The sequence below is a fragment of the Borostomias antarcticus genome (genome assembly GCF_949987555.1).
Source record: "Borostomias antarcticus genome assembly, chromosome: 28".
In the NCBI taxonomy this organism is placed as follows: Eukaryota; Metazoa; Chordata; class Actinopteri; order Stomiiformes; family Stomiidae; genus Borostomias; species Borostomias antarcticus.
The window spans coordinates 310,031-337,530 of record NC_140261.1 but is presented as its reverse complement, the minus strand read 5'-3'; the positions used below and the strand labels follow the sequence as shown (position 1 = coordinate 337,530).

General features: G+C 47.4%; 1 protein-coding gene across 7 annotated transcripts in view; it reads right to left on the bottom strand.

Moving 5' to 3' along the window:
- Window positions 1-27,500, bottom strand: part of glra1 (glycine receptor, alpha 1) — a gene marked incomplete at both ends in the record, with an annotated part of 61,938 nt that overhangs the window by 4,478 nt on the left and 29,960 nt on the right. For all 7 annotated transcript variants that reach the window (XM_084459359.1, XM_084459362.1, XM_084459360.1 and 4 more), the window contains 5 exons: window positions 8,568-8,714; window positions 12,743-12,957; window positions 22,221-22,358; window positions 22,891-22,973; window positions 24,277-24,500. In XM_084459359.1, coding sequence (XP_084315485.1) covers window positions 8,568-8,714; window positions 12,743-12,957; window positions 22,221-22,358; window positions 22,891-22,973; window positions 24,277-24,500 — 807 coding nt within the window. The remainder of the gene's footprint in view (window positions 1-8,567; window positions 8,715-12,742; window positions 12,958-22,220; window positions 22,359-22,890; window positions 22,974-24,276; window positions 24,501-27,500) is intronic.

The following is a 27,500-nucleotide window of genomic DNA, read 5'->3' as shown; positions in this document are numbered from 1 at the left end:
GATGTGGAGACATGATCCAGACCTCTGGCCCTTCCCATCAGCTCTGCCTTATTTACTTACTCATAAAGCAAGGATAGCACCTTCATAAGACAGAGATATGTATGTAACGTATCTTTCCACAATAATAAATTACTGTGCGACATGTTCACAGCAATGATTTTCTGCCATTGAATCATAATAACTGACTTTTGTTGTATTTTTTTTGTCAGTTTATGATGATATAATGGGACTACTGTTGTATCTACTGATTTCAATCAGCATGGATTAAATGTGAATTATACAAATCAAACATCTTTTTAAAGCAGGAAACAATAACTATCTTCAGTAAGCCACTGCTCTGACGCGCCCTAGAACAGAGGCTGTCGACGTATTTACACTGATAATCCTGTGTCCGATCTGCTCTCCTGCTATCTCCTGCTCTCAGCCCCCATCACAGACACATGCAGGGACACTCCCCAGTGAGAGATCCTCCCTGAGCAGAGATCAGCGCTAATGAGATGATTATCCTCAATCAATCACCAACTTCCGTCTTAATAAGCCCCTGCGTCTCAGGCAGTGTCAGGCCATCTGCAGGCGGAGGGTCACGATTGTTCGCCTACTTTCCTTCATATAGATGCTGGAGCACCACAGCACATGTCCTACAGGACCTCCATCACCACACCCCTCCTCTAAGCAGCTCTGCAGGACCTCCACCATCACACCCCTCCTCTAAGCTGCTCTGCTCCTCCATCACACCCCTCCTCCTCCACCACCACACCCCTCCTCTACGCAGCTCTGTCCTCCTCCACCACACCCCTCCTCCTCCTCCACCACACCCCTCCTCTAAGCAGCTCTGTCCTCCTCCATCACACCCCTCCTCTAAGCTGCTCTGTCCTCCTCCATCACACCCCTCCTCCTCCACCATCACACCCCTCCTCTAAGCAGCCCTGCTCCACCATCACACCCCTCCTCTACGCAGCCCTGCTCCACCATCACACCCCTCCTCTAAGCAGCTCTGTCCTCCTCCATCACACCCCTCCTCTAAGCAGCCCTGCTCCACCATCACACCCCTCCTCTAAGCAGCCCTGCTCCTCCATCACACCCCTCCTCCTCCACCATCACACCCCTCCTCTAAGCAGCCCTGCTCCTCCATCACACCCCTCCTCTAAGCAGCTCTGCTCCACCATCACACCCCTCCTCCTCCACCATCACACCCCTCCTCCTCCACCATCACACCCCTCCTCTACGCAGCTCTGCTCCATCACACCCCTCCTCTAAGCTGCTCTGTCCTCCTCCATCACACCCCTCCTCCTCCACCATCACACCCCTCCTCTAAGCAGCCCTGCTCCACCATCACACCCCTCCTCTACGCAGCCCTGCTCCACCATCACACCCCTCCTCTAAGCAGCTCTGTCCTCCTCCATCACACCCCTCCTCTAAGCAGCCCTGCTCCACCATCACACCCCTCCTCTAAGCAGCCCTGCTCCTCCATCACACCCCTCCTCTAAGCAGCTCTGCTCCACCATCACACCCCTCCTCTAAGCAGCCCTGCTCCACCACCACACCCCTCCTCTACGCAGCTCTGCTAGTAGAGTAGGTCTCTGGGTTTTAGTGTCTGCAGTCTTGTGGGTAATGACTCCCCATCCACATAACTCAACACAGAATGGCTCAAACTGTGACATCAAATATGGCAAAAACTGCTTTAAATGATTCTGTAGGTTTTAGTGTTATCAGTGTTATTAGTGTAAATATGTTTTTTTTGTTGTAATTTATAGCACTTCTTTGATAACTCATTATGATGGAATTCATTTAGACTGAAGTCTTTTTATTCAAAGCTAGAAAATGATTGAAATAACCAGAGTACATTTCAATGAACACGACATCTGTGATAAGGTCTGAGAGCTGGAGACGGCGTTTCAATCTCCAGAGCGTGTTTTGAACAAACCAATCCTGCTGGCTGCCTTATCCTTCAAGGATGAACGGCACTATTGATCTGAGTAGATACCTTCTCTGACCAGCAGGTGGAGCTGTCATTCTGCTCCCCTCTATTTCTCAGCTCTAGTAAGACTGCAGTGTCTTCTGTGCTAATTACATTTTTTAATCAGAGAATGATTTGAAGCAGGTACATGCAGGCGACACTCTCTGGACAATCAGTGCCGCTAACTGATCAAACAGGAATGAGAAGAGAGAGATGGGCAGCGTTGTTCCATGTGTGGCCCTTTGTTCCATGTGTGGCCCTTTGAAGCCCCGAGCCGCCAGCCGGCTCCCCGCCTGCCCTCCTCTCACCTGGGAGGGAGATTAGGAGCGAGAGGGTCTAATGGCTGCAGCAGAGCAGCCTCCTCCTGGTTTATTGTGTGGAGCCTGATTGTGACAGTTTCATCTGCAGTCCTTCACCTGAGTGATGGGCTTGAGGAGCGGTAATGGATGACTGGGACCTGAGTGGATTGATGGCCTCTAAGCAGCAGCACGGTTGAGTGTTGGTCTGACGCTGGAGCACATTACAACCAAATCACTAGCAGTGCCCACTGGCCAGTGAGGTGAAGCTAATTAAAATATGTGATGCAGAGACAGCCCTGCTCTGTCAATGTGTCTATACGGGCAATGCACAATGCAGTAGGGGGTGATGGTGATATAATATATTTCTAAATTACGGGTTTTGTACAGTATTCTTACTGCCTCATCAATAGGCACATACACTAAATAATTTCCATATCTTATGGCAAATGTATGTATATTTTTAGAAAGGTCATTTGTGATAATTAGATTAAAGTGTTAATGTCTTCACTCGCTAGATGCAGCTGCTCTAAAGCTGATTTCACACACAGCAGCCAGGGCAGTTTTGAGCATGTTTAGAAGGTTGTTAATTCTAGAACCTCTGTGTTCTAGAGCATCTGACTCATCAAGGCAGTTTTGAGCATGTTTAGAATGCTGTTAGTTCTAGAACCTCTGTGTTCTAAGAGCATCTGACTCATCAGGGCAGTTTTGAGCATGTTTAGAATGCTGTTAGTTCTAGAACCTCTGTGTTCTAAGAGCATCTGACTCATCATGGCAGTTTTGAGCATGTTTAGAATGCTGTTAGTTCTAGAATGCCTCAGTGTTCTAAGAGCATCTGACTCATCTCTCAGGCTTCAGATCTTTGGAATCTTGAGTTCCAAGATTCTGAGGAGTATCATTAGTATTCACTAGTATTTTGTTTATGTCTTTTTACTTTTGCTAGTGCCCTGATAATCAATTAGTTAATAAAGAAATGATTGTATTTAAAGTTAAATTGTCATTTGGTATAACCACCACTCTTCCTAGGGAGATGTGCTCAGATAGGGGAGTATTAGTTCTATAGAGAGATGTGCTCAGATAGGGGAGTATTAGTTCTATAGAGAGATGTGTTCAGATAGGGGAGTATTAGTTCTCTTCCTAGAGAGATGTGCTCAGATAGGGGAGTATTAGTTCTATAGAGAGATGTGCTCAGATAGGGGAGTATTAGTTCTATAGAGAGATGTGCTCAGATAGGGGAGTATTAGTTCTATAGAGAGATGTGCTCAGATAGGGGAGTATTAGTTCTATAGAGAGATGTGCTCAGATAGGGGAGTATTAGTTCTATAGAGAGATGTGCTCAGATAGGGGAGTATTAGTTCTCTTCCTAGAGAGATGTGCTCAGATAGGGGAGTATTAGTTCTATAGAGAGATGTGCTCAGATAGGGGAGTATTAGTTCTATAGAGAGATGTGCTCAGATAGGGGAGTATTAGTTCTATAGAGAGATGTGCTCAGATAGGGGAGTATTAGTTCTATAGAGAGATGTGTTCAGATAGGGGAGTATTAGTTCTATAGAGAGATGTGCTCAGATAGGGGAGTATTAGTTCTATAGAGAGATGTGCTCAGATAGGGGAGTATTAGTTCTATAGAGAGATGTGCTCAGATAGGGGAGTATTAGTTCTATAGAGAGATGTGTTCAGATAGGGGAGTATTAGTTCTATAGAGAGATGTGCTCAGATAGGGGAGTATTAGTTCTCTTCCTAGAGAGATGTGCTCAGATAGGGGAGTATTAGTTCTATAGAGAGATGTGCTCAGATAGGGGAGTATTAGTTCTATAGAGAGATGTGCTCAGATAGGGGAGTATTAGTTCTCCTCCTAGAGAGATGTGCTCAGATAGGGGAGTATTAGTTCTATAGAGAGATGTGCTCAGATAGGGGAGTATTAGTTCTCTTGTATTTGTAAAACGTTAGTTGTTTGCATGCTAAGGATCAGATAGGTTACCCTAGACTCTAAAGAAACATTTCCCTACAGTCAAAGTATACTTACTGTTAAATTAATTCCTAGCAACCTCACCAACAGACATCTCATGAGTAGAGCTGCAGTTAACTTGTGTGTCTTAAACTGTATGAATCTATCAGGTCACAGGTCAGATGCAATTAAGGCTGAAGGGGGAGGATGTATGTGGTCAGAGGCTCAACCTCCTCCATCCCAGCGTAATAGAAGTCATTATGAACCCAGGGAGGGAGAGACCCTGTGGGCTGCAGAGCTGATATCCCTCAGTGGAGAGCTGATATCCCTCAGTGGAGAGCTGATATCCCTCAGTGGAGAGCTGATATCCCTCAGTGGAGAGCTGGATCTGGGCCTTTGCACTGAGACCCCAGGAGACAACGGACCACTACAGGTAGGCTGTCATAGACAGAGAGGGTGAGAAGGCATGAAACATCAAACATGCATGTGGGCAGTTGCCTGACAGTATGAAGCAGAAGGCTGTCAAATCAAATGAAATAGAAAGATAAAAGCAGCCAACACAAAAAATACTCCCCACCTCCACAAAAAAATACTCCCCACCTCCACAAAAAATACTCGCCACCTCCCCATGCAAATGTAAGAGTACAGTAGCCTAAATAGTATCCATTGCACAATATCAGCCCCTGAGCCACTGCTTTCATTCACGATTTGCTGCACCTAAATAAAATGTAGGCATCCGTATTACCACATGCTCTTAGAAGGGCAGTTTTAAGTCTTTGAGTCTTTCAAAAACATTCTATTCTAAAACTACTCAAAACTGGCTGTTGTTTGTGAACCCAGTTCAAGAGCAGCAGAATCGTGACACGTCACAAAGCCATGTGATGCTAGCCTTGTGAGACCATTCTGATCTCGCAAGCTCACAGCATCACTCCATAGAAAATCGTTTGGGCCCAGCCAGAAAATTACCGGACCAATCAGTGTTGCTGGGCAGGTTTAGGTGTGACGACAACGAGGAGTGGTTGAAGTTGGCCTGTGATAGACAGATGGTTCATCCAATCACCTGCCAAATATTTTTTAAAGTGCCTGCCCTTTTTCCAAGCAGTTTCCCATAGAGAGTTCCCAGATGGTTGTGTGAAACAAACTGGTGCGTCACGTTAGCGTAATTCACCTCAACACCAAGCCATGCTGAAACACCACGGGAAGATAACACCCTAACCCTAACCCTAACCCTAACCCTAACCCTAACCCTAACCCTAACCCTAACCCTAACCCTAACCCTACCCTAACCCTAACCCTACCCTATAACACTAACACATTCCCTGAGTTCAGCACATTCAGGAGCCACAGATTCACCTCTGACATGACATCCTATATGTCTGCATACTCAATCAATCAATCAATCAAAGCTTTATTTGTATAGTGCATTTCATACCCAGAGGCAACACAATGCGCTTTACAGAGAACAAGGAAGGTGGGCATACGACCCACCCCTACATATTCCAGAGGGAAGCAAAAAAAACATACTGTGTGTATATATTTCTGTATCTTTATTTTTCTATTTAATTTAATCTATTATGTATATTATCTATGTATATTCTTTATTCCGCTGTACTTTTTATCTATCTACATGTGCAAATACACACACACACACACGTGCAGACACACACGTGCAATTACACACACACACACACACACACACACACACACACACACACACACACACACACACACACACACACACACACACACACACACACACACACACACACACACACAGTTTTCTCTGGGATTGTTGTGGGGTTCCCCCCATGTCTGGCCTCAGACTCAATGAAGCAGGTTTCCAACAGGCCTCCAGGCTCACAGGCTGCAGAAGAAACCCAGTGATTCCATGTTCAAAAGAAGCTGAGTCTGAGTCTACAGTTAACCTGACCTGACGGACAGATGGCTTGCTACCAGAACCATCTGGGAAGGCTTCATTGGAAACTGTTTGGGAAAGGGCAGGCACTTTCAAAACGACTTGGCAGGTGACTGGATGAACCATCTGTCTATCACCTCATCTCATCTCATCTATCAAATCACAGGCTAACCTCAACCAATCAGCATCAAGCATATGACGTAGTAGGAGTAATTTGACACGCCAGATGCTTTGTTACCATGGTATTAAAGAGTGGATGAGGCATTCAAAGATTCATTCAATTCATTCATTCAAGTTTCAGCGACTCCTGCTTCCTGTAGAGCACAGCGCCTGCTTCCTGTAGAGCACAGCGCCTGCTTCCTGTAGAGCACAGCGCCTGCTTCCTGTAGAGCACAGCGCCTGCTTCCTGTAGAGCAGAGCGCCTGCTTCCTGTAGAGCAGAGCGCCTGCTTCCTGTAGAGCACAGCGCCTGCTTCCTGTAGAGCACAGCGCCTGCTTCCTGTAGAGCACAGCGCCTGCTTCCTGTAGAGCACAGCGCCTGCTTCCTGTAGAGCACAGCGCCTGCTTCCTGTAGAGCAGAGCGCCTGCTTCCTGTAGAGCACAGCGCCTGCTTCCTGTAGAGCACAGCGCCTGCTTCCTGTAGAGCAGAGCGCCTGCTTCCTGTAGAGCACAGCGCCTGCTTCCTGTAGAGCAGAGCGCCTGCTTCCTGTAGAGCAGAGCGCCTGCTTCCTGTAGAGCACAGCGCCTGCTTCCTGTAGAGCACAGCGTCTGCTTCCTGTAGAGCAGAGCGCCTGAGTGTTTTTCTTGGCCCCACTGCTCCCTCTTTCCCACAGACGAGCTGCCATAGACACACGGGGACAGAAACAGCTGTGAAACTCTGGCTCTCGGTGGCTTCTGAAGAAAAATTATTTAAAACTTCAGTCGTTTTTTACTTTGAGTGACGCCCAGAAAAAAAAAGTGTTTCTTTCCCCAGCTGTTTCCTTCCCTGTGAGTGTCCATGGGGGAAGGTCTTTTTTGGGCCCAATGGCGTAACGTGACTTGCAGTACTGGGCTTGGCCACTGCTCCCAAAAACACACACACACCCCAGAGTGGTTCCTGGGGACACGGAACCGTCACATCTAAACCCCGCCCACAGCTACTCCTCCTCAGGGGAGGCTAATTGGCCCGAGGAGAAACGGGAGCACAAACAGCTTTTCTGTTGAGCCTGGCCGGACTGATCTGTGTAGGGAACCAGGGCGGTCTCACGAGGCCTCCGCTACCTGTCCTCTCCAACAAACAGACCCTGGGTCTCTGGGCCCCTGGGCCCTGGCTCTGGAGAGGAAGGACACCACCTAATACCCTGGAGCCACTAAATCACATTCATGTCTAATGTCATGGATCCACTAAATCACATTCATGTCTAATGTCATGGATTCATTAAATCATTATCACATCTGAGGCTTGAGTTTGAAGTTGGCTTCAGCTGAAGGCTTCATCTCACTGCACATTTCAAAACATTCATTTCAAAAGCACTTCGATACCTGGCTGAGTTCATCTACACTCCAAATAAAGATATGTTCCAGCCCCAAGAAGGACACGAGATGTGATGAGATGTCCCCCTGAACGAAGGCCTGTTTGTGATATGCACAAGCCACCCCAACACAGGCCTTTTACTGTTCAGGCTTTTTAAAACAGAGAAACTTGGAATCTTTAATGTGATGATTTTCCCAAGCTGAGAATCGGGAGCAAAATGTGCAGCTCTTTGATCAAATCAAACTTTATTTGCATATTGCATTTCATACACAGAGGCAACACCCTGCGCTTTACCAAGAGCAATGGGGGGGGGGGGTGGAGATAGCCCCCACCCCTACATTCTCCAGAGGGAAGGAAAAAAAACACCCAGGGGCCGAAATAGGTGAGCTGTAAAGGTTCTTCCCTGACCTCTCTCAACGACGCGGTCGAGCTAGCTCCTGGAAAATGTTTAAAATCTATTGGCTGAACATCTGTTGATGTTCCAGTAGCCAGCAAGTCCTTCCCTGGGCTGTTTTGTTCTCTGATCTACCTTCGTTCTAGGTCTAGTAAATGATGTCTTATCAGAGACCAGCTCACAGCATCAGGGAGGTGTTCCTCAGAGGTGTAGATCTGATATACAGCTTGTCTCATTCCTAAAATCACTCCTTACCAATTACTGTAAATATGAATGCATTTGTAGTGGCGAATACAGGCTGAATCTTGCTGAGACAAGGTATGTGTGTGTACAGTATGTGTGTGTACAGTATGTGTGTGTGTGTGTGTGTGTGTGTGTGTGTGTGTGTGTGCGTGTGTCTGTTTGTGGCGTGAGTGTTTTTGTATCTGCGTGTGTGTGTCTGTGTGTGTGTGTATAATGTGTGTGACTGTGTGTGTATGTGTGTGTGTGTGACTGTGTGTGTGTGAGCAGAGGTGCTAGGAGGAGAAGGAGGTGAAGAAGAGGTTGACCTTCATGTGTCGTCGTCTCCTCCTGAAGCGCAGCAGCTCCTTGTGTTGGCGAGCGATGAAGTTGACAGCAGCGTATTCCAGCAGGGCGGAGAACACGAACAGCAGACACACGGCCATCCAGATATCAATGGCTTTCACATAGGACACCTGGGAAAACAGACTCAGGATCAGCTTTCACATAGGACACCTGGGAAAACAGACTCAGGATCAGCTTTCACATAGGACACCTGGGAAAACAGACTCAGGATCAGCTTTCACATAGGACACCTGGGAAAACAGACTCAGGATCAGCTTTCACATAGGACACCTGGGAAAACAGACTCAGGATCAGCTTTCACATAGGACACCTGGGAAAACAGACTCAGGATCAGCTTTCACATAGGACACCTGGGAAAACAGACTCAGGATCGGCTTGTAAAACAGACTCAGGATCAGCTTTCACATAGGACACCTGGTAACTCAGGATCAGCTGACTAGCTAGGCCAGGCTAGGTCAGGCTAGGTCAGGCTAGGTCAGGCTAGGCTAGGCTAGGCTAGGTCAGGCTAGGTCAGGCTAGGCTAGGTCAGGCTAGGTCAGGCTAGGTCAGGCTAGGTCAGGCCAGGCAAGGCTAGGTCAGGCTAGGTCAGGCTAGGCCAGGCTAGGTCAGGCTAGGCTAGGCTAGGTCAGGCTAGGCTAGGCTAGGTCAGGCTAGGTCAGGCTAGGTCAGGCTAGGTCAGGCTAGGCTAGGTCAGGCCATTTTTTTACATCTAGCACATTTTCCACTTTAAAACAGTTTTCAGATTTTATGTCAATAAACAAAAACAACCAAATAGAGTAGAGGTAGATATTGATTTAAAATGTAAAAGTAAAAAAAAACATGTTTTTGTATTATTTTGAAATAGGGACACACCGATGACATGAAGAATATCAATAGTGTTAGACTTAATTAACGTCTGCCTGTGTATTTTAAATATTATATTGCAGCTGATGTTGCTCGTTCAGCAGAGGGGAGGAATCAGGTCTTTCTAGATCTCCTTCCTCTCTGTGCTTGCCACGAAACCCCAGGGCAACGCAGCCTGGCTGGGCGGGGGGGGGGGGGGCACCTAGCCGGGCTGGGCTGGATGATCATTATTGTGACAGCTGAACTGCATAGAAATCATGGTTCACTTGTTAAATTTCCAGAGCACATGAATCACCTAATGTTAGCAAACAAGAATGTGGAGGATACCGCTTCTTATTACATCATTATGCGATCCTACTGGCTCACACGGAGACAGGAGAAATCCCCTCAGGAAAAATAATTCCTTTTTATGAAAGGTAGCTTTCTCTGTATGTCCTGAGTGTGACTGTGTGAGGGCCAGGGGGCGTGGTCTAGGGTCAGGGGGCGTGGTCTGTGGCTCACGCTAAAGATTCACGTTATGTAACACGGTTCTGCTTCATACGCTAGGACTAAACCAGTCTGGCTCTGGATTCTACATGATATCAGAACCATACTGTAGTAGTAGCGTCAAAACCATACTGTAGTAGAAGCGTCTAGAAGCTCATGTTGTGACCATTCTCTGGCTCAGATGTTTTGATGATTGATTTGAGTTCTATGGGGAAAAAAGGCCTTGAGCCGCCCTTGAGACATTTTGGCATGACAGCCACATATTCATCACTTTAAAATATGTATCCTACCCTATGGCAAAATATTCTATTTTGTAAAAGCCTCATCTATGTGTCATGTATCGCTAACATAAAGAGGTACTTTCCTATTGTTTGCAATTAACGGGGTAAACAGGTTTTTGTAAGAGTGATTTCACTTTCATTTTGAGATAGCACCTAGACTATGCAGCCTTACTTAAATGTGGGTCACACATTTAATCACATGGGTGTGGGTCACACATTTAATCACATGGGTATGGGTCACACATTTAATCACATGGGTATGGGTCACACATTTAATCACATGGGTATGGGTCACACATTTAATCACATGGGTATGGGTCACACATTTAATCACATGGGTATGGGTCACACATTTAATCACATGGCTATGGGTCACACATTTAATCACATGGCTATGGGTCACACATTTAATCACATGGCTATGGGTCACACATGCACAGAGCAAACCACGACGGGTCCACAGGCACTGTGCTCTAGTAATTACACACTGTGCTCTAGTAATTACACACTGTGCTCTAGTAATTACACACTGTGCTCTAGTAATTACACACTGTGCTCTAGTAATTACACACTGTTCTCTAGTAAATACTCAATGTGCTCTAGTAATTACACACTGTGCACTAGTAATTACACACTGTGCTCTAGTAATTACACACTGTTCTCTAGTAAATACTCAATGTGCTCTAGTAATTACACACTGTGCACTAGTAAATACTCAATGTGCACTAGTAATTACACACTGTGCTCTAGTAATTACACACTGTGCTCTAGTAATTACACACTGTGCTCTAGTAATTACACACTGTGCTCTAGTAATTACACACTGTGCTCTAGTAATTACACACTGTGCTCTAGTAATTACACACTGTGCACTAGTAATTACACACTGTGCTCTAGTAATTACACACTGTGCTCTAGTAATTACACACTGTTCTCTAGTAAATACTCAATGTGCTCTAGTAATTACACACTGTGCACTAGTAATTACACACTGTGCTCTAGTAATTACACACTGTTCTCTAGTAAATACTCAATGTGCTCTAGTAATTACACACTGTGCACTAGTAAATACTCAATGTGCTCTAGTAATTACACACTGTGCTCTAGTAATTACACACTGTGCTCTAGTAATTACACACTGTGCTCTAGTAAATACTCAATGTGCTCTAGTAAATACACAATGTGCACTAGTAATTACACACTGTGCTCTAGTAATTACACACTGTGCTCTAGTAATTACACACTGTGCTCTAGTAATTACACACTGTGCTCTAGTAATTGCACACTGTGCTCTAGTAATTACAACTGTTTATTCCATTGAATTAATGTGATTCTTAGAAGTGTAAGACAATTTTAGCCTCAAGCTGCAAACCCGATAGTGTTAAACGGTCTTGGGAGCAAATAAAGAACAGAAACATATTCAGTAAACAGGCTCACTTGCTCATCTTATGAGGTCATCAAGTAGAAGGATGTAGTGCTTCATCTCTGTTTTAACATGATATTGGTATTCTGCAAACAACTGAATATGTCTCACAAAGATAACAAAGGTAAGCATTCCCTCTGCTGAAAATCTCCATCTTCCATAGCCTACTTGTCAGGGGAAGGTTTTTATCTAAAAACTCTTTCCTGAGACCCTCTCACTATTCACGCAAACAAGATCTTCTAGGAACGATAATGCCATTTTCCAAGAGAATCGAATGGTCAGTAAGCAGCGCTTCATAGGTGTTGAAGTGAACCACTGTCGTGGCCCTGAAAACCCCGGGTTAAACCTGAAGATCTCTCGCTAACCCCCACATCCTGCTTGGTGGTATAGTTCAGGTGTCATGGGTTGTGTCAGGTGTGTCCAGGTGTGTGTCTAACCTTAGGCAGGGTGTCAGGTGTGTGTCTAACCTTAGGCAGGGTGTCAGGTGTGTCCAGGTGAGTGTCTAACCTTAGGCAGGGTGTCAGGTGTGTCCAGGTGAGTGTCTAACCTTAGGCAGGGTGTCAGGTGAGTGTCTAACCTTAGGCAGGGTGTCAGGTGTGTCCAGGTGTGTGTCTAACCTTAGGCAGGGTGTCAGGTGTGTCCAGGTGAGTGTCTAACCTTAGGCAGGGTGTCAGGTGAGTGTCTAACCTTAGGCAGGGTGTCAGGTGTGTCCAGGTGAGTGTCTAACCTTAGGCAGGGTGTCAGGTGAGTGTCTAACCTTAGGCAGGGTGTCAGGTGTGTCCAGGTGTGTGTCTAACCTTAGGCAGGGTGTCAGGTGTGTCCAGGTGAGTGTCTAACCTTAGGCAGGGTGTCAGGTGAGTGTCTAACCTTAGGCAGGGTGTCAGGTGAGTGTCTAACCTTAGGCAGGGTGTCAGGGTGTCAGGTGTGTCCAGGTGAGTGTCTAACCTTAGGCAGGGTGTCAGGTGTGTCCAGGTGAGTGTCTAACCTTAGGCAGGGTGTCAGGTGTGTCCAGGTGAGTGTCTAACCTTAGGCAGGGTGTCAGGTGTGTCCAGATGAGTGTCTAACCTTAGGCAGGGTGTCAGGTGTGTCCAGGTGAGTGTCTAACCTTAGGCAGGGAGGCTCTGGAGCCGGAGCTCTGGGTGGTCATGGTGAGCACGGTGGTGATGCCCAGGCCCACCCTGGCGGGCGCGGCGTCCATGTTGATCCAGAAGGAGACCCAGGACAGGATGACGATGAGCAGGGAGGGGATGTACATCTGGATCAGGTAGTAGCCCATCTGACGCTCCAGGTGGAAACGCACCTCGATGCAGGTGAACTTACCTGGGGGAGAGGACAGAGATAACGAGACAGGAAGACTCACCAAAACACATTGATAGAGTGAATGTGATGATGTCTTCAAAAGACTTATGGAGACAAGTACACTGTTCCCACAAGACGTTCAAAACCAATCTGCCTTATATTCAGAGTCTGCAGCGCTCGTTTAAAACGTTTCAATGTGTACGCTTCCTCAAAAACATAGAGGAGAAAAACAATCAACATCAAGGTCCAATCAGCTCACTCAACACTCAAGCACACCAAGAGAAGTTTTTCACTGCAAGTGCATAAGAGTAGTAATGTTACATCAGAATACATAGCCTAGTAAAAAAAAAAAAATTTGCTTGATGTAAATGTTGAAAAGTGTATAATATGCTACTGCATGTGAGTTTTTTGAACTACATGAAAGGGACAATTGTCTTTATTGAACAATGAGGACAATTTTAAGATTAAAATGCAGAACATTTATTGGCAAATAGGGCTGGGAAGGCTTCTGATTGGACATCTACATGTTTACGTTTACATTTGAATGAATATGTTTGTATTCATTCATGTTGTAGGCTACTCTTGTTTGAGGGTTTTCCAGCGGTTGCGAACCCATCTTCTTTCATTTTTTCTGCAACCGTTTGATAAATCTCCGTGTTCGTATATATTCAACCATCCACTCGTGTCATTATTTTTAAATCTTCTAAAGTAGAAGAGACCGCCGTTTTACTTGTTGATACGCTGCTGCACCACTGCCCCATCTAGCGGCCGGAAAAAATCTAACTGAGCGCCTTTAAATGCTGAGTGCCTGGAGAGAGAAAAAACCTGTCAAGCTGTCTTTGTTACCACTTTAAGTGCCGCTGCAAAAAAAGGGTCATAAAGTTTGATCAAAAAATGCTGGTTAGTGTTTATGCTGAATATTTTCACTCACAAGTCATCTTTCTTCCTCTATCTTCACTGAAACACCGCTTGTCTCTTCCTGCAAACCCTCCAGAGAGGCCCGCGGTGTTGTCACTGTCATTCTGTCTCCTGACTGCTGAAGCGCGTCATCCAGACACCCTCATCTGCATGTCCCAGAGGCACACAAACAGCCCAGCCTCCTGATGGTGAGACGGACAGCTCGGGAGAGAGGCCACGTTTGTGTCGGGAGAGATAAGAGACTAGGAACCAATCGCAGGACCGGATGAACCATTATCATAACTACTAGCCTATCGTCTAATCTCCTCAGCCAGAGTGTCCCTAGCGCAGCGCTACCACTCACTCTCCTCCTCGTCCACATGAACGTCCAGCCCGTGGGAGACGTATGAGGACGGATTCTGGAAGAATACTTCAGCAATAACAAGAAGTGCATCCCACGTGCTGACAATCATTTTAGATCTGGCCATGTAGAAAAATGCCGCTATTCACAGGGGGAGCTGTTAGGTGTCGTCAGGGCTAGCATGAAGGACCGGTCATATCATGTTACGGTGAGTTAGCATCATAAGTGAGCCTATTACGGTTAGGGGTTAAGGTTAGGGGTTAAGGTTACGGACCAGTAAGAATAGCCAGGCGCACCTGCGGATCAGAATTTTTTTTTCAAAAATTTGAAAGAAGGAGAAATACTGTTTGAAATTCTCACAGTTAGTAGGTTATTACTGTAAAGATACTCGTGTTTATTAGAAATTATTAGAAAATCCGGTCTATTGGAGTTTACATTGAAACAAATCCTCTAGGGGGCACATGTTTTCACTGTCCCTCCCTGTTTGTGGTGATTGATTGTTTGTTTAGTTGTTGGACTGGTGTTTTTCTACAGGAGAGGAGGTTCTGGGTAGGTGGGGTAATGAAACCCTAACCCTAACCCTGGTTCTGGGTAGGTGGGGGAATGGAACCCTAACCCTAACCCTAACCCTACAGGAGAGCAGGTTCTGGGTAGGTGGGGGAATGAAACCGTAACCCTAACCCTAACCCTACAGGAGAGCAGGTTCTGGGTAGGTGGGGGAATGGAACCGTAACCCTAACCCTACAGGAGAGCAGGTTCTGGGTAGGTGGGGGAATGGAACCCTAACCCTACAGGAGAGCAGGTTCTGGGTAGGTGGGGGAATGAAACCGTAACCCTAACCCTAACCCTACAGGAGAGCAGGTTCTGGGTAGGTGGGGGAATGGAACCCTAACCCTACAGGAGAGCAGGTTCTGGGTAGGTGGGGGAATGGAACCGTAACCCTAACCCTACAGGAGAGCAGGTTCTGGGTAGGTGGGGGAATGGAACCCTAACCCTAACCCTACAGGAGAGGGGGTTCTGGGTAGGTGGGGTAATGGAACCTCAACCCTGTTGGGATCCGTCTTCCTGCTGACTGGGATAGAAGCTAAGAGGCTGTGGTGAAGATCCATTTAATCACTGAAGATCAATCGAAGACAGCTGTATTTGTCAAGACTTTCCATTTAATTACAGCCAGTCCTAACGTATAGTATGCTTCTGAAGTGTGTGTGTGTGTGTGTGTGTGTGTGTGGGGGGGGGGGGGGGAATGTAATTCCACGTCTGATACACTTCAGAGCCTTTAAGTGCACTCTAGATTTTCCATCTGAAGAAACCATTATCAGGGCTATATCCCTGTGTGGCCATGTGTGTACGGTGTGTGTAAAGAGAGAGAGAGTGTGTGTGTGTGTGTGTGTGTCAGGATCAGAGAGAAAGTGACTATTCTGCTCGGACGATCATATTAGACAGAAAACACAGAAGAGGGCCGATAACATAGCGAGAGCAAACTGCAATGCACCAGCACAATGATTAGTATTACACACGCCTCTCTCTCTCTCTCTCTCTCTCTCTCTCTCTCCCCGCGGGGGGAGGGGCCACGGCTTCTCTCTCTCTCTCTCCCCGCGGGGGGAGGGGCCACGGAGTCTCTCTCTCTCTCCGTGGGGGGAGGGGCCACGGCATGTCTCTCTCTCTCTCTCTCTCCGCGGGGGGAGGGGCCACGGCATGTCTCTCTCTCTCTCTCTCTCCGCGGGGGGAGGGGCCACGGCATCTCTCTCTCTCTCTCTCTCCCCGCGGGGGGAGGGGCCACGGCATGTCTCTCTCTCTCTCTCTCCGCGGGGGGAGGGGCCACGGCATGTCTCTCTCTCTCTCTCTCTCCGCGGGGGGAGGGGCCACGGCATGTCTCTCTCTCTCTCTCTCCCCGCGGGGGGAGGGGCCACGGCATGTCTCTCTCTCTCTCTCTCCCCGCGGGGGGAGGGGCCACGGCATGTCTCTCTCTCTCTCTCCCCGCGGGGGGAGGGGCCACGGCGTGTCTCTCTCTCTCCGCGGGGGGAGGGGCCACGGCATGTCTCTCTCTCTCTCTCCCCGCGGGGGGAGGGGCCACGGCGTGTCTCTCTCTCCCCGCGGGGGGAGGGGCCACGGCTTCTCTCTCTCCGCGGGGGGAGGGGCCACGGCTTCTCTCTCTCCCCGGGGGGGAGGGGCCACGGCGACGACAGACAACCATGCCAGCGAACCCCAGAGTGCAGCGCTGCTGGAGCCAAGGAACGAACGCTCCTCAGACCTCAATAGATTGCTGTTAATAAATCTGAGGAAAACTACAGTTTAATTGCTCTTTAATGCTTGATTGGGGAGAAGCAGAGCGCATACACACACACACACACGCACACACACACACACACACACACACGCACACACACACACACACACACACACGCACACACACACATATACGCACACACATACGCACACACACACGCACACATACGCACACACACACGCACACACACACGCACACACATACGCACGCACGCACACACATACGCACACACACACACGCACACAGCCACGCACACACATACGCACACACACATACGCACACACACACGCACACACATACAGGCAAAGCTGGAGAATGATGGACTAGGGAGAGGACAGAGAGAGGAGGCGGGGTGACAGAGAGAGAGAGAGAGAGAGAGTGAGAGAAAGAAAGAGAGTGGGGGGAGGTGACAGGGAGAGGGAGAGAGAGAGAGAGGGTGGTGACAGAGAGAGAGAGAGAGAGAGAAAGAGAGAGAGAGGGGGGGGGAGGTGACAGGGAGAGGGAGAGAGAGAGAGAGGGGCCGGTGACAGAGAGAGAGGTTTCTGTGTTTTGTGTTTTAGCAATTGTGAAAAACTGTAAAAGTTACCATTTAAATACATTTGTAAATACTACACTTAGTTATTCACTCAATTCACCTATTTGTATTCACATTTATATTTTAACATTTTTGTTATTTGATTTGATTTGATTGATTTGAAACCTTTATTTTTTCAGGAAAGATGTTTGAGAGCAAGCTCTCTTTTCCAACATCGCCCTGATTACATACAAAATAATACATACAGTACAAAATACAATAATAGAATACAGTACAAAACATACAATACAGTATACAAAGTAGAAAATAAGTAATGACAATAAATAACAGAAATGACATCCGATAGGAGAGTGGCAGACACACCTATAGGAAGCATGTGCAGTCCCCTATGTAACATGTCACCTATGAGAGCCCTGAATGTTTCCAGGGAGACTAGATTTCCAATTTAAGTGTGTTCTGCAGCTCATTCCACCTGTGTGGAGCATAAAAACTACAAGCACTTTGAATTGAAATGAAATGAATTGAGAGAGAGCGGGGGGGGGGGGGGCAGAGAGAGAGAGAGAAGGAGGTGGGGTGACAGAACGAGGGGGGGTGAACTGTCCTTGAAATCCAGTCTGGGAGAGGGAGGAGAGGAGAGGAGAGGAGAGGAGAGGAGAGGAGAGGAGAGGAGAGGAGAGGAGAGGAGAGGAGAGGAGAGGAGAGGAGAGGAGAGGGAGGAGAGGAGAGGGAGGAGAGGAGAGGAGAGGAGAGGAGAGGAGAGGGAGGAGAGGAGAGGAGAGGAGAGGAGAGGAGAGGAGAGGAGAGGAGAGGAGAGGAGAGGAGAGGAGAGGAGAGGAGAGGAGAGGAGAGGAGAGGAGAGGAGAGGAGAGGAGAGGAGAGGAGAGAGAAGCCCCTGAGGATTCTCCAATACAAGTGGAAGAAAGGGAAAAAGCACAATGGCTAAAAGGATCCCGCCACCATGGGAGAGAGAGAGGAGAGAGAGAGGAGAGACAAGCAGCATACTGCCACAGAGAGGAGAGAGAGAAGGAGAGAGAGAAGGAGAGAGAGGAGAGAGAGAAGGAGAGAGAGAAGGAGAGAGAGCAGAGAGAATGAGAGGGAAGGAGAGAGAGAATGAGAGGGAAGGAGAGAGAGAGAATGTGAGAGAATGAGAGGGAAGGAGAGAGAGAATGAGAGAGAGAGAATGAGAGGGAAGGAGAGAGAGAATGAGAGAGAGAGAATGAGAGGGAAGGAGAGAGAGAGGAGAGAGAGGAGAGAGAGAAGGACCGAGAGAGAGAGAATGAGAGAGAGAGAATGAGAGGGAAGGAGAGAGAGAGGAGAGAGAGGAGAGAGAGGAGAGAGAGAAGGACCGAGAGAGAGAGAATGAGAGAGAGAGAATGAGAGGGAAGGAGAGAGAGAGGAGAGAGAGGAGAGAGAGGAGAGAGAGAAGGACCGAGAGAGAGAGAATGAGAGAGAAGGAGAGAGAGAGAAGCCTCATGCTGCTCTAGCTGGTCTGGTTACTCCCTGGCCAGATACTCAGATGGGCTTCGGTGGTACCAGGTTTAAACATGGTGAGACCATGTGTGTCACCAGACTCATCCTTAGTTCTGTAGATCTTCTCTCCAGTAGAAACCAGACTCATCCTTAGTTCTATAGCTCTTCTCTCCAGTAGAAACCAGACTCATCCTTAGTTCTGTAGATCTTCTCTCCAGTAGAAACCAGACTCATCCTTAGTTCTATAGCTCTTCTCTCCAGTAGAAACCAGACTCATCCTTAGTTCTGTAGATCTTCTCTCCAGTAGAAACCAGACTCATCCTTAGTTCTATAGCTCTTCTCCCCAGTAGAAACCAGACTCATCCTTAGTTCTATAGCTCTTCTCTCCAATAGAAACCAGACTCATCCTTAGTTCTATAGCTCTTCTCTCCAATAGAAACCAGACTCATCCTTAGTTCTATAGCTCTTCTCTCCAGTAGAAACCAGACTCATCCTTAGTTCTGTAGCTCTTCCTCTCCAGTAGAAACCAGACTCATCCTTAGTTCTGTAGCTCTTCTCTCCAATAGAAACCAGACTCATCCTTAGTTCTATAGCTCTTCTCTCCAGTAGAAACCAGACTCATCCTTAGTTCTGTAGCTCTTCCTCTCCAGTAGAAACCAGACTCATCCTTAGTTCTGTAGCTCTTCCTCTCCAGTAGAAACCAGACTCATCCTTAGTTCTATAGCTCTTCCTCTCCAGTAGAAACCAGACTCATCCTTAGTTCTGTAGATCTTCTCTCCAGTAGAAACCAGACTCATCCTTAGTTCTATAGCTCTTCTCTCCAGTAGAAACCAAACTCATCCTTAGTTCTGTAGATCTTCTCTCCAGTAGAAACCAGACTCATCCTTAGTTCTATAGCTCTTCTCCCCAGTAGAAACCAGACTCATCCTTAGTTCTATAGCTCTTCTCTCCAGTAGAAACCAGACTCATCCTTAGTTCTGTAGATCTTCTCTCCAGTAGAAACCAGACTCATCCTTAGTTCTATAGCTCTTCTCCCCAGTAGAAACCAAACTCATCCTTAGTTCTATAGCTCTTCTCTCCAATAGAAACCAGACTCATCCTTAGTTCTATAGCTCTTCTCCCCAGTAGAAACCAGACTCATCCTTAGTTCTATAGCTCTTCTCTCCAGTAGAAACCAGACTCATCCTTAGTTCTATAGCTCTTCTCTCCAATAGAAACCAGACTCATCCTTAGTTCTGTAGCTCTTCCTCTCCAGTAGAAACCAGACTCATCCTTAGTTCTGTAGATCTTCTCTCCAGTAGAAACCAGACTCATCCTTAGTTCTATAGCTCTTCTCCCCAGTAGAAACCAGACTCATCCTTAGTTCTATAGCTCTTCCTCTCCAGTAGAAACCAGACTCATCCTTAGTTCTGTAGCTCTTCCTCTCCAGTAGAAACCAGACTCATCCTTAGTTCTATAGCTCTTCTCCCCAGTAGAAACCAAACTCATCCTTAGTTCTGTAGCTCTTCTCTCCAGTAGAAACCAGACTCATCCTTAGTTCTATAGCTCTTCCTCTCCAGTAGAAACCAGACTCATCCTTAGTTCTATAGCTCTTCTCTCCAGTAGAAACCAGACTCATCCTTAGTTCTATAGCTCTTCTCTCCAGTAGAAACCAGACTCATCCTTAGTTCTATAGCTCTTCTCTCCAGTAGAAACCAGACTCATCCTTAGTTCTATAGCTCTTCTCTCCAGTAGAAACCAGACTCATCCTTAGTTCTATAGCTCTTCTCTCCAGTAGAAACCAGACTCATCCTTAGTTCTATAGCTCTTCTCTCCAGTAGAAACCAGACTTCCCTGTTTGTCCCGTTCAGTTTGATCTGCAGTGTAATCAGAGCTCCAGCCCGGCTGGCTGAGTGGACAGATGGTTCACAGCTGAGTGGACGAGGCCGTGACGAGCCATGAGGAAGGGATGCATGAGCCCAGCGAGGCCCCTCCCTCCTCCAGCCTGCACACACACTCTATACAGTCTGCTCAGATGGATGTGCCTGTTCTACACTCTACACACGCTGTCTGTCTGACTGTCTGTCTGTCTGTCTGTCTGACTGTCTGTTCTACACTCTACACATGCTGTCTGTCTGTCTGTCTGACTGTTCTATACTCTACACATGCTGTCTGTGTAAGAGACCTGTGTTGTAGTTAGAGACACACCTGTGTTGTAGTGAGAGAGACCTGTGTTGTAGTGAGAGAGACCTGTGTTGTAGAGAGAGAGACCTGTGTTGTAGAGAGAGACCTGTGTTGTAGAGAGAGACACACCTGTGTTGTAGAGAGAGACACACCTGTGTTGTAGAGAGAGACCTGTGTTGTAGAGAGAGAGACCTGTATTGTAGAGAGAGAGACCTGTGTTGTAGTGAGAGAACTGTGTTGTAGTGAGAGAGACCTGTGTTGTAGTGAGAGAGACCTGTGTTGTAGTGAGAGAGACCTGTGTTGTAGTGAGAGAGACCTGTGTTGTAGTGAGAGAGACCTGTGTTGTAGTGAGAGAGACCTGTGTTGTAGTGAGAGAGACCTGTGTTGCAGAGAGAGAGACCTGTGTTGTAGTGAGAGACCTGTGTTGTAGTGAGAGAGACCTGTGTTGTAGTGAGAGAGACCTGTGTTGTAGTGAGAGAGACCTGTGTTGCAGAGAGAGAGACCTGTGTTGTAGTGAGAGACCTGTGTTGTAGTGAGAGAGACCTGTGTTGTAGTGAGAGAGACCTGTGTTGTAGTGAGAGAGACCTGTGTTGTAGTGAGAGAGACCTGTGTTGTAGTGAGAGAGACATGTGTTGTAGAGAGAGACCTGTGTTGTAGTGAGAGAGACCTGTGTTGTAGTGAGAGAGACCTGTGTTGTAGAGAGAGACCTGTGTTGTAGTGAGAGAGACCTGTGTTGTAGTGAGAGAGACCTGTGTTGTAGTGAGAGAGACCTGTGTTGTAGAGAGAGACCTGTGTTGTAGTGAGAGAGACCTGTGTTGTAGTGAGAGACCTGTGTTGTAGAGAGAGAGACCTGTGTTGCAGAGAGAGACCTGTGTTGTAGTGAGAGAGACCTGTGTTGTAGTGAGAGAGAACTGTGTTGTAGTGAGAGAGACCTGTGTTGTAGTGAGAGAGACCTGTGTTGTAGTGAGAGAGACCTGTGTTGCAGAGAGAGACCTGTGTTGTAGAGAGAGAGACCTGTATTGTAGAGAGAGAGACCTGTGTTGTAGAGAGACACACCTGTGTTGTAGTGAGAGAGACCTGTGTTGCAGAGAGAGACCTGTGTTGTAGAGAGAGAGACCTGTGTTGTAGTGAGAGACCTGTGTTGTAGTGAGAGAACTGTGTTGTAGTGAGAGAGACCTGTGTTGTAGTGAGAGAGAACTGTGTTGTAGTGAGAGAGACCTGTGTTGTAGTGAGAGAGACCTGTGTTGCAGAGAGAGACCTGTGTTGTAGTGAGAGAGACCTGTGTTGTAGTGAGAGAGAACTGTGTTGTAGTGAGAGAGACCTGTGTTGTAGTGAGAGAGACCTGTGTTGTAGTGAGAGAGACCTGTGTTGTAGTGAGAGAGACCTGTGTTGCAGAGAGAGAGACCTGTGTTGTAGTGAGAGAGACCTGTGTTGTAGTGAGAGAGACCTGTGTTGTAGAGAGAGACACACCTGTGTTGTAGTGAGAGAGACCTGTGTTGTAGTGAGAGACCTGTGTTGTAGTGAGAGAGACCTGTGTTGCAGAGAGAGACCTGTGTTGTAGAGAGACCCACCTGTGTTGTAGTGCTTGGTGCAGTAGCGCAGGTCCTTCTCCTCCTTCAGGAGGAACTGAGGTAGCGTGAGTCCGTCCGCCACCTGGACCGCGCCCTTCTCGTCCCACTCAAAGATCAGGTCGTTCATGGTGTATCCGACTGGGACAGGACAGACGGGAGATGATTCAGACCTCTCAAGTAGTTGTAGGTAAAATAACATCATGTACTCTGGCTATTTGTCTGGCAAGGCTCTGTCCAAACTCATTCATAATCCGTTGTAATTCTGAAATGCAAGAAACGGCTTGTTTGAGAAAACAATACGAACAAATAAACCTGAGGTAAAAAAAACTATAATACCCAGAACCCATGCTGCTACCTGGTACAAGCTGGTTCTCTCCTGTACCTGGTACAGGCTGGGTCCTTCCTGAACCCCGTACCCATGTGGCTAGCTGGTACAGGTTGGCTAGGACAGGGTCCTTCCTGAACCCAGTACCCATGTGGCTAGCTGGTACAGGTTGGCTAGGACAGGGTCCTTCCTGAACCCAGTACCCATGGAAACGACTACCCCTTTCCTGCCTCTGTTCCTCCCCAACCAGGGACGCATTCAACTACTCACCACAGAATGAATACTGAGTACATGTTCTTGGCTGTGTGTTTCCATGAGGGTGCTGATGGGTAATGTAGTACTCACAGCTCTCCAGCTGCATGATACAGGTCTGCACGTCCATGGGGAAGTTCTTCAGGTCCATGGGACACGCTAGGATCAGGGTTATTCTGTGACATGGGACACGCTAGGATCAGGGTTATTCTGTGACATGGGACACGCTAGGATCAGGGTTATTCTGTGACATGGGACACGCTAGGATCAGGGTTATTCTGTGACATGGGACACGCTAGGATCAGGGTTGTTCACTGTGTGCTACATTTACTTGTATGAACAGTGCTATATGAATAAAGTTGAGTTTGACAGTAGCCTGACATTGGTGACTGCATCAGAGAGCCAGATCTTTTACTGTAATTGCTACAGCAGAGCCAGGATGCTGTGATATATCTCTGTTCATTACAAAGCTGAGGTTTCTGTTCCAGACATGCAGGTAAGACTGGAAATGCACCGTTAACATTCTGCTTCTGCACTTTAAAGAAACTAGACCATGTAAGACGCACCGGCTATATTTAGCATCACAGAAATGTCCAAATGTTGGTTTAAAATACCCTTAATAGCACCACCATAGTTCAACATAGTCAACATCTGGAGACATCGCTTCCATCATCTGATACTTCATGAGCACCAGTCACATTTCAAATTGAAACTCAACACATTCTGATAACATCACATGTGCTCTAGAAACATTATTTACCTGCCCCTGTTCAACCAAACCCTGCTCTGAGAGAGGCGCTCCAGGCTGAGATCACACGTCTACTGGGCTCATTTGATCTTATCAAGTAAAGAGGAACAGATAAGAAACGCCCGTCTTTTCCCTGGCTTCAGAGCTCATAAAGATCATGGGCTGATAACACAACAAATATGCTGCAGGAATAAAAACTGTTGTTGTGAAGAAAAATACATTTTATATATATATATATATATATATATATATATATATATATATATACTTAGTATACTATATATATACTGTTATATTATATATAGTTCAAAACTGAGATATATCTATATCTATATCTATATATATATATATATATTATATACATATATATATATATATATACAATCAGCAACAGCTAATTGCTGAATACACAAAAGTGTGCAAATACTAAAAATAATAGCGACTATGAACAGAATAACAAAATATATAATTTTTTTACTGACACGGTTTCCGCGCTTTCCGCCATTCTTGCTGTCCAAAACGACACGCAGCGTCACAACTCCAAAGAGGTATCGTTAGTTCTGACTTTCCCAGTTGTAAATACAACTTTGGCGGAACGTTCATGTGCTCGTAACTCGTAAATACGGTAAATACGATATTTCCGAGGTACACTTGATCGCCACATTAAGTATGCATCTGGGCACGACTAGGGGATATTCTCAAAGATGAACGCGCATCAGAGAGTCAGATACCTGATACTGTACAGAACATTGCCGTCTTTAGAAATCCGTAGCAGCTTGTTGTCGGTGGTGACCTCGTGGAAGTTGGCTCCCTTCTCGTTGGCGAAGAACAGATCAGGTTTCCAGATGGAGTCCAACATGGAGGGGTCCAGGTCCAGGGAGTCGTCGGGGTACTCGCTGTAGGCCAGCCGTGGGTCATTCCACTGCTGCCTCAGGAAGATGTTCACCCTGTAGTCCTGGGGAGGAGAGTAGCACCCTGCGTCAGGAGGTTCCTATCTCACCATGGGAATCACGGTCATGCACTCATCACTTATGAATGGATGAATGAGGCGGTTCACTGATCAACTGTGTGTGTGTAGTGGGATACAAGGCCGATCAACATGCATATTTCCATGTGGACTGTGATTCATAAGGGAAGCTGTGAGCAGGTTGAATAAATCTGAATGTTTGGGAGCGCTCACCATCTCCAGGCTTTATGCGCATGCACACTTTTTATATGGATCCTCCTTTAATAAATGAGCCTGCAGACCTCTATGAACCACACCTTCTAAATGAGCCTGCAGACCTCTATGAACCACACCTTCTAAATGAGCCCGCAGACCTCTATGAACCACACCTTCAAACACTAAAAACCCATGAGGTTTAGCCCTTCTTATCACGGTGGTGCTGCCATGTTTCTACACTTCTACACACAGAGACTCTGAGGCTGCTGGGTCTCAGCGCTGACAACACGGCCATGTTTTCTTAGAGGTGGGAGGAGCCTGATGGGGATAGAGGATATAAATGGCATCATCCCGGTGCTTCATCATGTGAATGACCCTTTGATCAACTCAAATAGAGCTACACAGAACAGTGGCATTTAGCCACAAGATCCCACAGTAATTGTCAATTATTCCACAATACCGGCCCACAGTTAATGATCATGAAGCTGTCTGTGGAGCAATGCTCCCCTGGATAACATATCAGCCCTGCCAGGGCCAGCAGGTGGCCTTTAGAAGGGCCGTCCTATCACAGGGACATTCAGAGCAATCAGCCTCCTACACAAGACAGACAGCTCATTAGGAGGTCATTATAAATGAGTTTATTTATCAATTTAACCTTTATTTTGCTGCATGATTCGGCAAATAATTTAGTGGTGTGATGAGTTCTGCCTGTGATTTGTGGAATGTGTTTGACATGACGAGCGACCAGGAGGGTTTGATCTGAGGGGCTGTGTTCAGGAGGGCTGTGTTCAGTAGGGCTGTGTTCAGTAGAGCTGTGTTCAGTAGGGGGGTGTGTTCAGTAGGGATGTGTTCAGTAGAGCTGTGTTCAGTAGGGGGGTGTGTTCAGTAGGGATGTGTTCAGTAGAGCTGTGTTCAGGAGGGCTGTGTTCAGTAGGGCTGTGTTCAGTAGGGCTGTGTTCAGTAGGGCTGTGTTCAGGAGGGCTGTGTTCAGTAGGGCTGTGTTCAGTAGGGCTGTGTTGTGTTCAGTAGAGATGTGTTCAGTAGAGCTGTGTTGTGTTCAGTAGGGCTGTGTTCAGTAGAGCTGTGTTGTGTTCAGTAGGGCTGTGTTCAGTAGGGCTGTGTTCAGTAGGGCTGTGTTCAGTAGGGCTGTGTTCAGTAGAGCTGTGTTCAGTAGGGCTGTGTTCAGTAGGGATGTGTTCAGTAGGGCTGTGTTCAGTAGAGCTGTGTTCAGGAGGGCTGTGTTCAGTAGAGCTGTGTTCAGTAGGGCTGTGTTCAGGAGGGCTGTGTTCAGTAGGGCTGTGTTCAGTAGGGCTGTGTTGTGTTCAGTAGAGCTGTGTTGTGTTCAGTAGGGCTGTGTTCAGTAGGGCTGTGTTCAGTAGGGCTGTGTTCAGTAGGGCTGTGTTCAGTAGAGCTGTGTTCAGTAGGGCTGTGTTCAGTAGAGCTGTGTTCAGTAGGGCTGTGTTCAGTAGGGCTGTGTTCAGTAGAGCTGTGTTCAGTAGAGCTGTGTTCAGTAGGGCTGTGTTCAGTAGGGCTGTGTTCAGTAGGGCTGTGTTCAGTAGAGCTGTGTTGTGTTCAGTAGGGCTGTGTTCAGTAGAGCTGTGTTCAGTAGAGCTGTGTTGTGTTCAGTAGAGCTGTGTTCAGGAGGGCTGTGTTCAGTAGGGCTGTGTTCAGTAGAGCTGTGTTCAGTAGGGCTGTGTTCAGTAGAGCTGTGTTCAGTAGAGCTGTGTTCAGTAGAGCTGTGTTCAGTAGGGCTGTGTTGTGTTCAGTAGGGATGTGTTCAGTAGAGCTGTGTTCAGTAGAGCTGTGTTCAGTAGGGCTGTGTTGTGTTCAGTAGGGCTGTGTTCAGTAGAGCTGTGTTCAGTAGGGCTGTGTTCAGTAGAGCTGTGTTCAGTAGGGCTGTGTTCAGTAGGGATGTGTTCAGTAGGGCTGTGTTCAGTAGGGATGTGTTCAGTAGAGCTGTGTTCAGTAGAGCTGTGTTCAGCAGGGCTGTGTTCAGGAGGGCTGTGTTCAGGAGGGCTGTGTTCAGTAGAGCTGTGTTCAGTAGAGCTGTGTTCAGTAGGGCTGTGTTCAGTAGAGCTGTGTTCAGTAGGGCTGTGTTCAGTAGAGCTGTGTTCAGTAGGTTTGTGTTCGATACACTTCAATGATCCTGAATGATCAGATTGAGAGTAAATCCCCTCAAACAGTGAGTGTGTCACTCCAAATTTAAAAAGTTAGTAATTCACAAAGCGTTTTAGTGTTAGTTCCTAAAGCAGGGATATTTAGGAGTGTTAGAGCAAGATTTTTTACAAACATATAATTACTTACATAATTAATTAGTTGTAATTAACTTGTAGCCTATCATAATAAAGGAGAAATGCCTTAAAAATATCTTTAAAAAAAAAAGGACTAACTGTTTGTGGTGGAGCTCACCTTGACCCGCCCTGTTGGACCGCCCCCCCCCCCCCCCGGTGGCACGCTGCCCCCCTACCCTGCCTCCCCCCCCCCCGGGGGCACGCTGCCCCCCTACCCTGCCTCCCCCCCCCCCCCCCGGTGGCACGCTGCCCCCCTACCCTGCCCCCCCCCCCCCCCCGGTGGCACGCTGCCCCCCTACCCTGCCCCCCCCCCCCCCCCCCCCGGTGGCACGCTGCCCCCCTACCCTGCCTCCCCCCCCCCCCGGTGGCACGCTGCCCCCCTACCCTGCCCCCCCCCCCCCGGTGGCACGCTGCCCCCCTACCCTGCCCCCCCCCCCCCGGTGGCACGCTGCCCCCCTACCCTGCCTCTTTCCCCCAACAAAGCCTCCTCGGCCTTCTATCC